Source organism: Camelus ferus, chromosome 6 (assembly GCF_009834535.1).
Source record: "Camelus ferus isolate YT-003-E chromosome 6, BCGSAC_Cfer_1.0, whole genome shotgun sequence".
Taxonomy (NCBI): Eukaryota; Metazoa; Chordata; class Mammalia; order Artiodactyla; family Camelidae; genus Camelus; species Camelus ferus.
Window position 1 is genome coordinate 15,127,192 of NC_045701.1, and position 14,607 is coordinate 15,141,798.

General features: G+C 34.6%; 1 protein-coding gene across 2 annotated transcripts in view; it reads right to left on the bottom strand.

The window, feature by feature from the left end:
• Nucleotides 1–358: 358 nt before the first annotated feature.
• AP4E1 (adaptor related protein complex 4 subunit epsilon 1) overlaps nt 359–14,607 on the bottom strand; it is a 54,742-nt gene continuing 40,493 nt past the window's right edge. For both annotated transcript variants that reach the window (XM_032481204.1, XM_006181311.3), the window contains exons 17-21: nt 11,066–11,324; nt 7,457–8,011; nt 6,177–6,367; nt 4,501–4,658; nt 359–3,438 (exon numbers count right to left, since the gene is read on the bottom strand). In XM_032481204.1, the coding sequence (XP_032337095.1) occupies nt 3,278–3,438; nt 4,501–4,658; nt 6,177–6,367; nt 7,457–8,011; nt 11,066–11,324 (1,324 nt within the window). In that variant the 3' untranslated portion in view covers nt 359–3,277. The remainder of the gene's footprint in view (nt 3,439–4,500; nt 4,659–6,176; nt 6,368–7,456; nt 8,012–11,065; nt 11,325–14,607) is intronic.

Here is a 14,607-nt window from a genome sequence, read left to right on the forward strand (position 1 = left end):
CTGACTTACCATGTTTCTTGCATCTTGAGGAAAGGCAATATAGAAACAAAACACTGCTCTGAATGCTCTGGTCAGGCTAGGACGAAAGCAGGGGATATGACAGGCACCTGAGGATCGATCCATGCTCTAACCTGTCGGAAGCCCACAAAGTTTTCTCTGAACATCATACAGAAACAGCAGTATCTTGACTTTTAACTAATTAAACTAGATTCTTTGGGGCTGTAATGAGTAAATTACTCTTTTCATCCCATTCCAATTGCTTTTGCTCTTTTAAGCTAATGCTTATCAAATTACTGAATAGTATTACTTATTATTCAGCTATTTGGCTAATAAAGAATGTATAGACCAAAAAGCAGCATACAACACTTTGTATTTATTTTATGTTTAAGTGAATTTTTTCAAATTACAGAATTCAGCTCCAAAATAAGTTAATTAATGCCTATTAAGTTGTTATTCACTTGTATTTTTCCATCCTAAAATTTTAACACAGCAAAACACCTTAAGACATGACGATAGGTTCAATGCGCTTTCAGTGGCTCACAATCATAAGACAAAGACCACGTTTACCCATTAAAAAAAGACAAATAGCTCAATTATCTTTAAATATTAGTGACAGGAAGAAAAATAAAGGAAAAAATAAAATACTAAATTTTCACCATAACTGTTTTGGTAGATGACAGAATATTTTTTAAAATAATGCTTCTCTGCAGAGCATATACTGTGCTTGGCATGCTTGGCACATTAGCACTTGGTAACTGCTCAGCTTCCATTTGCAGTTTTGTCAGAAGGACCCTTACTCAGGGCCCACAGTCCCCTGAGACTAATCTGCCTGATCCTACAGGGACTATGCCAGTGGAAGTCTGATTGTTCTTCCTCCATCTGCTCTTAAGACTTTCGTGTCTTCCCTTTATTGTCCCTCTGATTCAAACTTGTTGCGACCTGCATTCTCAGCAAAGATGTCTGGCACAGAATTCACACAGCTGAGTATCCTCCTCCCACAGCTCTTATCCGAGATACTGTCCCTTTACTTGACTAAATGATGACTATAAAATAAAGAGATGATCTACCCACAAAAATCTTTCTTCTCATTTCATAGTCGTATCTTCCACAATGCAAAAAAGGTTGGTGATGCCTGATCTAGAACTCAGAACATTGAATTAGTTCAGGCAGAACATATACTGCTTTCAAGTTCTTTAAAATCTGCTCTTTCCTATTATTATTTGTTTTTAAAACTATTAAAAATATATAAATGTAAACATTCTACTAAACATTTCAATAGAAATTCTGTTACTCTACTTTTTAATTAGTGGGTTCAGAAAGAACAAAAGTGACACCATGTTTCCTTTGGCAGAAGCAAAATCATGCTCCCAGCCCTAACCTACCACGTTTCTACCATTACACAGCACTGTAGGCCACCCATGAACACCTGTGTTTCAAAGCACAGTAGCTCATTGTAATCTCTCTCAGTCAGCTGTCCATCTGCCTGCTGGACCCCTTACTTCCACTGTGCCACACCTGAACCAGCCTCAATGACCATGCAAATCACAGAAATAAGGACACAAAAAACTGAAGCATCTCTTTTACCACATGGCACATTCCTCTGCCAAGTGAGAGGGCACTTCCCATCTCTTTGTCAGAATAAAGAATCAGGTGGGGTGGGGGGTGGGGGTGCTACTGACAGAGGTAGGAATAAAGAGAAAGCTGATGAGTCTAGCCACCAGTGTCCACCACACCCCAGAGAAAGCACATTCCCTTCAGCATGACACTGCTGGGAGCTTCAGATCAATCTGAACTTCTATTCAAAAGGAGAAACCTATGCAGGAAATTTCTAGTCACTTTTCATTGCTCTTGTAGCAAGGTTTTACTGCATGTTTTTAAAAAGCATGAAATTAATAAGGTGTTATTTTTTTAAATGAATAACTTAAAAATAATTTTAAAAACATTGCTTTTATTTTTAGGGAAAAACATGCTAAACACAAATGACTGATGAAATCTATCAGCTTTGGGGAATCACCTTAGCATCTTTATCAGCTATGATTAAAGAGATAACCTAAAACGAGAATTCCACACCTGGATGATGAATAGTACCAATTAACCAGCGTATTAACTGCAATGACTTAAAATTATATTACCTGAATAGTCTCCATGGTGAAGTGTCAAAAAAAGTGAAATAATAAATATTTTCCACAGCACCATAAAGTTTTATAAAACACTATTTTAGTTTTTAACATTAATGTACAATCTCAAGATTCTGGTCTATCAATCATACTAAGCTTAACTTTTTACCGATAATAGTTCTAACAGAGGCCATGAAATGATATATTTTATTGAAGAACCTGTATGGTATACTTAGACAGTTACTCTTTTTTTGTATCAATTGAGTACTAGTGGATTCAAAGGCCAGGAAAGATGGTTTTGCCATTTATACTCCAATTACAAATTTTAATTTGCCAAAAAAAACCTAAGTGGTGACTAAGATACTTACCATAACTAAAAAGTCCTTTTATATCTGTTTACTTTAGTACTGTGTGCTCTTACAGGTTTTGTTTCTATATGATAATATTTTGTAAATGGCTCTGAGTTTTTAAAACAAGAATACAGTGGTTCACTTAGAATTCTAAAAATAAACACAAATGGAGAACAAATTTTGTAACCAAATTATCTGCAATTATTTGTAACAAGTTACAACAAAAACTATATCACAGATTGGATCCTCCCAATAACCAACATGCTCATGGCTCTCCTGAACTGTCAGTGTGTGCTGTGCCAATTTAGTTCAACACTGATCTAAACAAAACATAATTCAAAGTAATCACTTGCCTACCAGAGAATACACACTGCATTCCAAAGCCAAATATGAATTAGGTTTGGGATTATCAGTTCCATGTCTCCCCTCCATTAATGCAGAGAACTGAGACTTGGCTTTACTAAAAATCAGCTAGCACTACAGTAAATTTGCTATAAAATTATTTGTAACAAAATAAATATTTTCAGTCCCTCTATACTAAGTGATATAGAAATCATTAGCAGTTTGTAACATTAGCTTAGGTCACTTTTTGGGGACCCAAACATACTGTACAATCCTGAGTAGAAGGTTAGGGAGATAGCTTCTTGGGGATCTTTCTTGATCAGGAACCATAAAGAAAATACATAAAACCACAACTTGTAATAATCCCCATTTTCATTAGAAGTACCGTGAGTTCTTTTTACTTTGGTAAATAAGTTTATCTATGTAAACCATTTATTTTGATGGAGTAAAACATAAGCAGAGCTTCTGCTAGGATCCCTCCATCACCTTTTGACACTGATAAAGTAAATAGTCAGGAAGAGTAGAGCAGGAGGATCTGAACCACAGGGCTAGTATGTCACCGTGAACTCGGAAATGCAGCAAGCAGGGGATGGTTGGGAGAAGCTGACAAGCCAATAGCCCTTCATTGCCTACAACAAAACAGAGTTAAAAGTTCTTTAATACAAAAGGACTTCAATAGACATTTCTCCAAAGAAGATCTACAACTGGCCAATAAGCACATGAAAAAGATATTCAACATCACTGATCGTTAATACAAGTCAAATACAAGAAATACAAGTCAAAACCACAAAGAGATACTCCTTCACACCCATTAGGATGGCAATTATTAAAATAAATAAATAAGTGTTGGTGAAGATGTGAAGGAACGGGAACCCTGTGCATTACTAGCAGAAATATGAATAATGTGGTTGCTGTGGAAAACAGTATCACAGTTTTTCAAAAATTGAATACAGAATTACCATATGATTCAGCAATTCTACTGGGAATATAATCAAAAGAAAGAAAGCAGGGACTCATATATTTGTACACCCATGTTCGAAGCAGCATTTCCATAATAGCCAAAAGCTGGGAGCAACCCAAGTATACAACAGCAGATAAATGGGTAAACAAAATGTTCATACAATGGAACAGTATTCGGGCTTAAAAAGGAAGGACATTTTGGCATATGCTATAACATGGATGAACCTTAAAGACATTATAAGTGAAATAAGCCAATCACAAAGGACAAATATTGTATGATTCCACCTAGATGAGGTACCTAGAGTAGTCAGATTCTATAGAGACAGAAAATAGAATGGTGGTTGTTAGGGGCTGTATACAGAGGGGCAATGGGGAGCTAGTGTTTAATGGGTACAGAGTATTAGTTAGGGAAGAGGAAAAAGTTCTGGGGATGATACTGGTGATGGTTGCACAAGATGAATGTACTTAATGCCACAAACCTGTGCACTTAAAAATGCTTAAAATGGTAAATTTTGTTATGTATACTTTACCATACACAAAAATTCTTTAATAAATTTTACCATACATAAAAATTCTTTAATAAATTCTTAAATAACAGTCATCTGAAAGATACTCATAACAGGAAATACAGCTCTAAGAAACCTGATACTTGTTAAGAGCTGATCTGTGTTCTGACTATGTGAAAGCCCCTATAAATACAAGATTCATTGCCTTTTCAGAGCTCTACGAACCTATAATGTCAACAACATGAAGTCTTAGTTCCTGCTGCAGGGTCTTCAGGGTAGAAGGCAGAGCAGCTTGAGATTCTGACATTTTTAAATTTTGCTTCACATCATTTGCGAAGGATAACCAGAGTTTGCCAAAGTCTTCAGTTGAGATTTTTAATGGTCTGAAAATAATTTTTTAAATTAGATTTATGTCCAAAAGAATGAAATAATTCTAAGCAAACAAATAGATTTCAAATGACTCATGGAAATAAAAAAGCCATTACAATTCTGGATCCCACAAAAGTTGTTTTTACACCAAATGTGATTAGAATGCTTACCATCTTCCTCCAATCTTAAAGAAAATACTGAAAGCAAAGATGTTATTAAAGAACAAAAGTCTTTTCAATAAATTATCCTTTTTTCTGATATTATTAGTCATTTCAGTAAGACTTTTACCAAGTAATTCATGAATCATTCAAATATAAAACTTTTCTTTCATGTATCCTTTAGACTTGGGGAAAATGAGATACTCTATCAAAGTTATATACAAGAGTATGAATACAAAGACCCAGCACCTTAAGCAAAATGGACCAGGAAAAAGGATTTTAACAAATATATTTTTTAAATGGTTCAAGAGACTAAAGATCAAATAGTAGTGGGTATCTCCGGTGGAATTATAGGAAACTTTTCTATTCTACTTAAATTTTTCTAGAAGCATTTCAATTTGTATAAGTACGTACTGATTTTATAATTAAGAAAATTTTTTTTCAGGTACAGAGGATTTTACTAATACATACAGAAGAACTGTTTGGGTCACATATACTGTGCTTCTTCATGTTACTAATGATCACCATGGGACATACCTTTATAGTCATAGACTAAGCTTTCTGAAGGCTGGATTCTGTCTTTTCAGCACCATGGACATAATTAAATACTCTATGACTAACTGATAAACATGTTCTTGCTAAAAGACTTTAAAGAATGGGCAAACATTATGGTAGTGTAACACAAGTAAACATGTGAAGCTTTAAAAAAAAATTTATAGATATTCATGGGTATTCTGCATCCTTGGTTCAGAGAGGACTCATTTTAAAAATGTTTGAATACAGTAGTACAATATATTCATAATACTAAAGGAGAGTAGAGGAATTAAAAGGCTGGTTTCAATTATTTGGGTAACACTACATAGTGTCTAGTGTTACTAAATATACTAAACAGTTACTGTATGTCCAATAAAAGTTCAATAACTTTGTTGAATAGTTTTCTTGAAGATCTCTAAGGCTTAATTAATGAACAGATTTTATGAAAGAATTGATCAAGTGAAATAAAAATGAGAGAAACTTTAAAAAGCTTTAAAAAAAATCTTTGAGATTTCAGTTTAAACATTACTTTAATATTACTTTCCCTCAGAAGTTTTCCAAGATCAATAACCAACCTGAATCTAAATCAGGTCTCATATTATAATCATTGATTATACATTTACCTTTTCTTTACAGCACAATTCACAATTATATATGCATTTATATGACTGTTTGATGACTCCTCCCTAGACTGAACACTCCCTAATGGTAGGGACTGTGTCTGGTTTTGAGTTGTTATAGTCCCAAGCATCTAGCATGGTGCTCTGTCCTGAGAAAAGGGCTAATAAGTATTTCCTGAATGAATGGATAACTTGAATTAACATTCCAGAAAATATTTACCTAATGAAATCTAACAGTGATAAATTTACTGAAAATTCCAGCTGAACAGAATGTGTATCCATCATTTGATAACTTATAAAACCAGAAAGATTCCCTTCTGTAAAAGGTTTTTCCATCTGCACACTATATTGAAAGTTTTGGGTACTTTCTGCTTCTATTACAGGCAAGCAGCATTCAAGTTGCTCAGTGATCTGTAAATAAAAATAATATAAGTATTGAAGCAGGGATCAATACATACTATCATATGAATACCAATTTTCTATTTAATTGAAGTGGTAAAACAGCATACTATTGTGAGATGTTAATAATGAACCACATTATGAAGATAACTGACAATTTCACTTGAGAAAAATTCACAAATACAGATAATCAAGAAATAATAGAACATAGGACAAAATTATGTAGTAAATGGCACTACAATGTAAACATCTATATAATTTAACAACAAAAAAAACCCATTAAATTCTAGTCTTATGGTTCTCAACACTAGCTAGCAACAGATTTTTAAAAAAAGGAAGAGTTTTTTTTAAATTCAGGTGTCTTCCCTTCTCATTCTCCACCCTTACTCAAGCTCTGGTAGTAAAGCTCAGGCAACTGAATTTGGGTTTGTTTTGTGTTTTTAAGTTCCACGGGTGGTTCTAATGCACATCTGGAGGCACGAATTTCTGCCCAGGTCAGGCCCAGGTAATATCCCACTCAATACATTCTAGCTCATAGGAAAAGCTGGGTCAGTTTTGTGGAATACTGATTACTGGTTAAATCTCATTATAACTCCACCAAGGACATTCACACAACAATGCAATTAGCATATTTCCAGATATCACAATGGCAGTATCTTGGAGCTAGGGAAGAAACAGAATTGATGCCTGAGCAGTCAGTAAAGTACATAGGCTCACATTATTAATATCTTCATTTTAAATGTGAGGAAACTGAGGTACAAAGTATTTATAAAACTTGACCATGTAACACAGCTAATGAGCTGCAGAAGCAAGATTCAAAGTCAAGAGTCTACATTCTTAACTACTGTGCTCCATTGAAGCTCACTTTATATTTAAGGGCTTCCCCAAAACAATCTTTACTATGTTTTGTTGTCTCTTTTGAATAATACATCCCTACTTAAAATAATTTTAAAAACTCTCACACCTTTTACTTTTTTTTGCTAAAGAAGAAAGAAAAGATGTGGGAGAAATTTATAAGCAACCAGAACAGACAACAGTAGAAACACTAATAAGAATTGCTGTTCATTTAAGGCAGAAATAATGAACCACTCATTGTCTTACCTTGAAATATTCTACAGGAGCAATTTCTAAGTTAGCATTTTTCAGTTCCAAACCACTCTTATTCGAAAGTGACCAGACCATCAACAAACAATCATCTTTCCAAATTTTGTAGGAAGACACTGATATGGTTTCATTATTACAGACTTCTGTAGGATCTGAATGCATGTGTTCAGTGGTTTCTTCCAACAAAGAAGAAGTTAAAGAGATTTCACTGGCAACCGAGGCTGCAGTGGATTGAGGAGGGTGAAAAACTTCCATGTTATCAGCAAACAAAGAGGGTGCAGACAGTCTGCAATTTGAGAGTTTCTCAACCAAGGGCAGTTCTGAGAGTGACTCAGAATCCAAAAGTTCTGAATTAAGAGAAATTTTCTTTAATTCTTTATCTCCTCTATCCTGAAAATTATCCAAATAATAATCTTCTTCATAAGCCATATTTGATGAAGAACTAAAGGAAGAACATGTCATATTATGAGTACTGGTTGTTTCCCCACTTTTCGTTTCCTTGACTTTTGATTTTCTTCTGAACTTGTGAGAGACAGTATCTACTTTTCCTAGCTGCAAAAATAAAGTATAATATAAAAAGAAATCATTCAAAGTCATGAGTTTTAAACATTTTCTGTAATTTCAAATGAGCAATTTACTAACTTGCTAAGGTTCTATCTATAAAGCATAGATTAACAAAGAATCAGAGATGAATAAAATGTTAAGTCCTAAAATTCTGACAGTTACATAACTTTGAACTATTAGCTAAAACATTTCTCACTAAAAACACATAAAACCAGAAAAAGAAATAAGGTCAAAAAGTTGATCATGAACAAGTCTAAAAACTTGTTAGACTTCAGAATACCAGAATATAGTACACAAAATGAGTGAGAAAGCTAGCCATTTCTTGAGTTTCCAGATGTCCTAAAGAAGCTAAGATACTCTCAAATATAGGTATGGCTCAAACTTTGGTTCAGTAATCTATAATAATCATGTTTTCACAACCTGTGAGTCAATAAACAGAGAATAAAAACTGATTTTACTTCAAGAATCAACTGGTAGTGGCCAACTAGAAGACACAGCAGGAAAGAATTCTGTAAGTGACTAGTGATGTTTGCTACTGACTCAGGAGGTGGAAACAGTTTATTTGTCATCCTTAAGCTAAACCTCTCAAGGAAATATCTGCAAATCTATGTAAGAAGAGTAATGGCCCAAGTGCCCCCTTGCCTCATAGTTCTCTCTGGAATCTATGCAGCAGACTGGCACTACTTTAAGTCCATCCTTCTGCGGCCTTTCACACTGTGTGGCCACCCCTCACATGATTCTAGTTAACTAGGATTCTAGTTTCCTTTTCATACCCTCTCATCCCCTCAAGTTCCAACATCTCTTCCAACTCTCAGAGATAAGTCTATCTTCTACCTTTCAATTCAGAAGTCATCAAACAAGAACATTGTATTAACATAAAAATGAAACCAAGCTGGGGAGGGTAGGGGGAATGGAGGACTTCCATTTCCAGTAGAGGGGCTGCTGGATACTGTTCCTCAGGTCGTTGATGCCCTGGGGTTTTTTGTTTGTTTTTTGTTTTATCTTTTCTTTCTGTGTTTCAGTTTGGATAATTTCTATTACTTTGTCTTCAAGTGTAATGATCTTTTCTTCTGTACTGTCTAATCGGCTGTTACAAGCAACACAAGTCAGAAGACAATGGAGTGACATCTTTGTTAAATTAAAGAAAAGAAACAGTCTACCTCAAATTCATGACTGATAGAAAATATTTTTTAAAATGAAGGTGAAATAAAAAGCAAAGATGGGAAAAAACATTGACCCTTACAGTGAACTATGTAAAAACAATTAATTCAAAGTGGAGCATAGACCTAAAAATAAAAGCTAGTTACAAGGAAATACTCAATACAGTCTTGATCTATGGAACTAAGGACTTTAAACATTAGAAAAATAAGAAGGGACTAGGATTGCTAGAGAAGAACAGCCATTCAAAAGGAGTTATGATACAGAGGGACTATAGCCAGTGCCAATCCTGCCTGCTTTGCCCTAGTGACAGAGGAAAAGTTAGGGTTGAGGGGTAAGAGGATACATGCTAATTTTACATAATTAATTGCTTCCCCTCCTTTCTACATGATGCCATCTGAGTTATAACACAGTTCCTGACAGAGTTCAGGGCCGCACAAAACAGGGAAATACACTCCTTTTTAAAAAAAAACAAAAACCTATTCTATTGATAGCTCAGGGGAAAAGAAAAGTGTTAAGGGGTAATCCAAAAAGGATTTAACCTAATTTAAATAGAAAAACATCCTAAATACATTTTTTATTTCAAGCCCACAAGAAAAAAGTCTGGTAATTAACTTGTCACTCTGAATGTTCTCCTGGGAAACTCCAACTGAAAGCTATGCACTTTGTACAAAAGGCAAGAAACTGTCAACACCAGCAATGAGGTACACAAATCAGGGCTCCATAAGCCTGGGTGCACTATGACCTTGAGGCACTCTGACCACTGAGAACTTGCCCTATCAGTGCCACATCATTCACTGGGACCCTCACCAGAGCCTGCTGGGACAGCTCAAAGACCCAAGATCAGTTACTTTGCTGCTAAACTGCAAATGCTGACTGAGACGTTACTTAAGGTATATTACTTAGTAACACTTTCAGGCTGAATTCATTTTTTCTTAGAAAGGAATATCAAGTCTGACAGAAATGGGGTCTGGAAAAGAAAGAGATACAGGCAAAAAGTGTAGCCTAGAGTCTATCCTAGTGTAGACAGATGGAAGGAAAATTTCACCAAGGAGAAGAAGGATGAAAGAACTGGCATGACTTAAAAGTGAAGAAAATGTAGCTCTCATCACAAGTTTTCACAAGGTAGGTTCACCTGCCCACCAAACAGAAAATTACACATGGAATTCTCAGATACTCAAAAATAGCACATGTCCTTCACTCCAATTTCTCATTCTTTTACTAAGACAATAATCTACCAGCATAAAAAGTTTTAGAAATCATCATCATCATAATGCCTGAATATAATTTTCATTTTTGTATAATTCCTTTCAATCTCAATACACTTTTATTTTCTTAAAAGTTATAAACAAGGTATAAGTAAAACTTCATATTCTGCTTTTTTGCTTAAAATGTATAAGTATTTTTCAATTTTACAATGCAGTATTTATCATCTTAATGATGAAAATATTTAGAGCTAATATGATTTATGTACCCACTCCCCTTGTTAGACATCTGATTCCTATTTTTCACTATTAAAAAGAACATTTTAAGAAGTATTTTTCCTATAGACATACCAATATTGTTGAACTACTATTACTGACAATATTTACATCAAGACCCTTTTCCATTGAGACCTGTCCTCTCTATCCATGGGGGTGAGAATACCTGTGGTCATGTTTGTAACTTAATTTGAACACTGATCCTTGCCCTTACTGACTAAAGGGAACAGCTAATTCAAGCCAAATAAACTAGATTTTTCTCTTTCTATATAAAAGGTATGTCACTGGTGACTCTGGAGGTGGGGAAGTCATTCCCACCATGTGTATAGATAACAGCCAAGAGCTTTTATAGAGCCAGTTTTTGTGTACAAAACAGGGGACACAGATTCTCATAACTACTTACCAAATTGACTGTACTTTCTGATCCTAGCCCAACAAATAATGATGATGCCAGCAGCTGCTTTTCTTTCTCCTCTTTAGATTGGGTAGGGACTTGAGACTGATCTTTTTTTGTCATAGTTTGATCTACATTTTCCATTATCATAGTTTCTTGAGGAACAGGTGGTGCTTCAGTTTCATCACCAGTTTTGCTTCCCTTCTTGGGAAGATAGCCCTCTTTCCCCCACAATTTCTTTATACCTTCCAGCTTTAAGCTATTTGTCCTAAGGAGATAGATAATGAAATCAAGTCAATTTAAATAATTGCTAAATAGTTACCTTCTTAAGGCATTTTTTCCTTAAAATTTACTAATTTGATCCATTGTTTAAAGGTAATTGAGGCATTTAAAAAAATACATCACTGCCATGATCTTTTAGAAACAGCTTTCAGAAAAATACCATATGATATCATTTACATGTAGAATCCAAAAAATGACACAAATGAACTTATTTACAAAAAAGAAGCAGAATCACAGACATAGAAAACAAATTTATGGTTACCAGGAGGTAAAGAACAGGGGGGAGGGATAAATTGGGAGTTCGAGACTTACAGACACTATTATATACAAAATAGATAAACAACAAGTTTCTACTGTATAGCACAGGGAACTCTATTCAATATCTTGTAGTAACCTATAATGAAAAAGAATATGAAAAGGAATATATGTATATACACGTATGATTGAAACATTATGCTGTACACCAGAAATTGACACAATACTGTAAACCTCAATAAAAAAATAGACAAAAAGTAAATAAAATAAAACAAAACTCTTGTGGGTAGCATTACCAGTTAAGAGAAAAAAAGGCTTCATTTCAAACTTGTATTATTTTTCTAAGTATGTTTTCTTTTAGGAAAGCAGCAAATACTGAAAAAGATGAAAGTACCCATTGCATTCATATTTTTAATAACTTACTTTGACTTAAAGAATTAATACTGGCACTGAGTTAATAAAGTATCACACTGTATTGAAAAAAAAAAGAAATAGCTTTCATATTCTATATGCCACAAGTAAAACCTAGATCTCAAGAGTATTTCAGTTATAGCCAACCTCCCCCAATCCTTCAGCCAAAGTATTTAACGCAACAGAACTCTAGACTTAGTTAAAAATTTAGATCATTTAATTTTCATGTAACTGCTTGAATAAGTTGTCTAAAAATAGAACTACTGTAAATCAGTTCCTTTCACCCATTGACTCATCAAAAATATATTTAATTCTGATGGGTTAAAGATCAGAAATGACTCAAGATTCATAGCTCTAATCACTGAGTGATGGAATTAACCCTTTATATATTCACTGCATAAAATCCTATTAAGAGCAAAAAAAAAAAAAAATCATTCAAATGTACTATGTGTAAACTTACACTTAAGCCAAAAGGTTTCTTTAATGTAAGCACTAGCTACATTTTTTGACTATTATAAATGTACATTTATAAAAATGAAATAAGGTTTGATCTATAAAAGAAAATAGTAATACTTTGGAAAAAGCCTGAAGGTCACAAGTTATTTTACACCTGAGTTAAAGAAGTATAAAATAGTGACTGGAATTTGGACTCACCTACTGTTGTCCCAAAAGCTGTAAGTGTGAATGTGGAGTGACTAAGACAGTCCTAAGAGCAGGCTGAAACAGCCAAAGACTGCCTCTATTGTTTTCATATAACAACTATGTGTCCTTGACACTGGTTCATTTAAGCACCCCTATCAAGACTCAAAACTACATTTTTAAAATTTTTACAGCAAGAGAGACAAATCATGAAATGAATCTAAAAGAAAGACTCAGAAATATTTGTACTGATTATTATTCCATTTTAATTTGTCAGAATCATGATCAGTGTGATTTTCTTTAGTATGCCAGAAACAAAAATATGTCATTATACTTCATATTGAGTGAAGAACTAATGCTATTAAGCACTAATTGGCTAAAAGAAAATCTAATAATAAAGAACGCCCTACAAGAAATTAGTCCATTCCTCCTCAATCAATTTTACTGCTGAATGTTCCCCTAGAAATATCTTCATTTCTCCCTTTCTTTCAAGTACCAAAAGAGTTTTCAAAAAAGTTTTTAAAAAGAGAACAAAAACTGTAAGTTATCTATCAAACCCTTTAGAAGAAAACTGGTTGATCTTATGTAAGCAGACAAAAAAAGTGGTCATGGGAACCAGTAAAATGACCCCCAGCATCTCTAAGATGCTCAACAGCAACTCAAAGGGATTCATGAATGCCCACAGCAGGATTATAGTGTTTCTGTAACCCTGTTTACCAAAATACATTCTTTCTTTTAAAAAACAGAAAAACAAAAGCAACTCCCACGTTTTACTAATAAATGATTCAAACATTAGGTTAACAACAACAACAAAAATATAGGCATGGTGGACACTGGGATGCTCCATTCAGATCCCCTTTCAGTGAAGGACTTCTTGCCCCAGCTGCTGGATCCTTTTAGGGATTTGCCTCAGCTGCAGAGAGTCACCTTACCAGAGATCATGCCCCTTTCCAGGGCAGCCCACATCCAGTGGTTGATGAATAGACATTTAGAATCCTGGCTACTCATTTTAGCCTAACTCAGGACAGCTCTGATGGGCTGGGGTTGGCAGACACTGTTGCTGGAAGTGTATCGCATCTTCTGCCCAAATCCTCTCCTTTCCCGTTCCTTCCAGTTGTTGATGCCAAGGGCACTCCTTAGTGTTCTGCACGCTAAATTCCATCTCAGAATGCTCTTCCCAGGGAATTCAGCCCACAATAACAGGCAAAACAGGAAAGGGGGGGGGGGGGAAGGAGCCTAAAAGGAGCCTGAAACTATTAAATTTTTCTGGCTTACAATCATTGCATCTGAGCCTATTATCAATATAAATTTTCTTTGTCATGAATTACACATAGAAAGTCAAAGAAGCAGGAAAATATATAAGAGGGCAGCATAAAACTATTTTAAACACAAAATATGCTTTTTATGATATGAAACATAATATAAAAGAATTTTTTAAACATGAGTCATCTTTGCCTGGATTTTGACAATAATAATATAATTTATGGTTTTATACGGTATACCTTTGTATTATGTTTAATCAGACCATTCAAACACATATGTAAATTATGGCCAAGCAACCTTCAAAAGATTAGGGATATACTTAGCTCTAGTAATTCCCATTTGAGGTACGGTGCTGCCCTGTATTAGGGCTTAAGGTAAGAAATTCTAAATTAGGCTTGCTACACTTTATTCTTAGGTTACCAGAGAACACAGAAAAATAATCATCTCATCTCTAAAGCGGATTCACCTTGTCAATTACCATATAGGTTACTAATCTGTGAGCTGCGGTCCTCTTTGGAAAGAAATTTTAAATTGATCCCTCACAATAATATAGCATATATAGAATTCCTCAAGCTTTGCCAGATGTCATTTTTCTGAGGGTAGTACATGTACACACACAGGATTTACAAGGCCCTGTCATGTTCTCCGGATCCTAGTTCAATACTACAAAAGCAGATGCTGTCATCTGTTGTGCAGGTAAA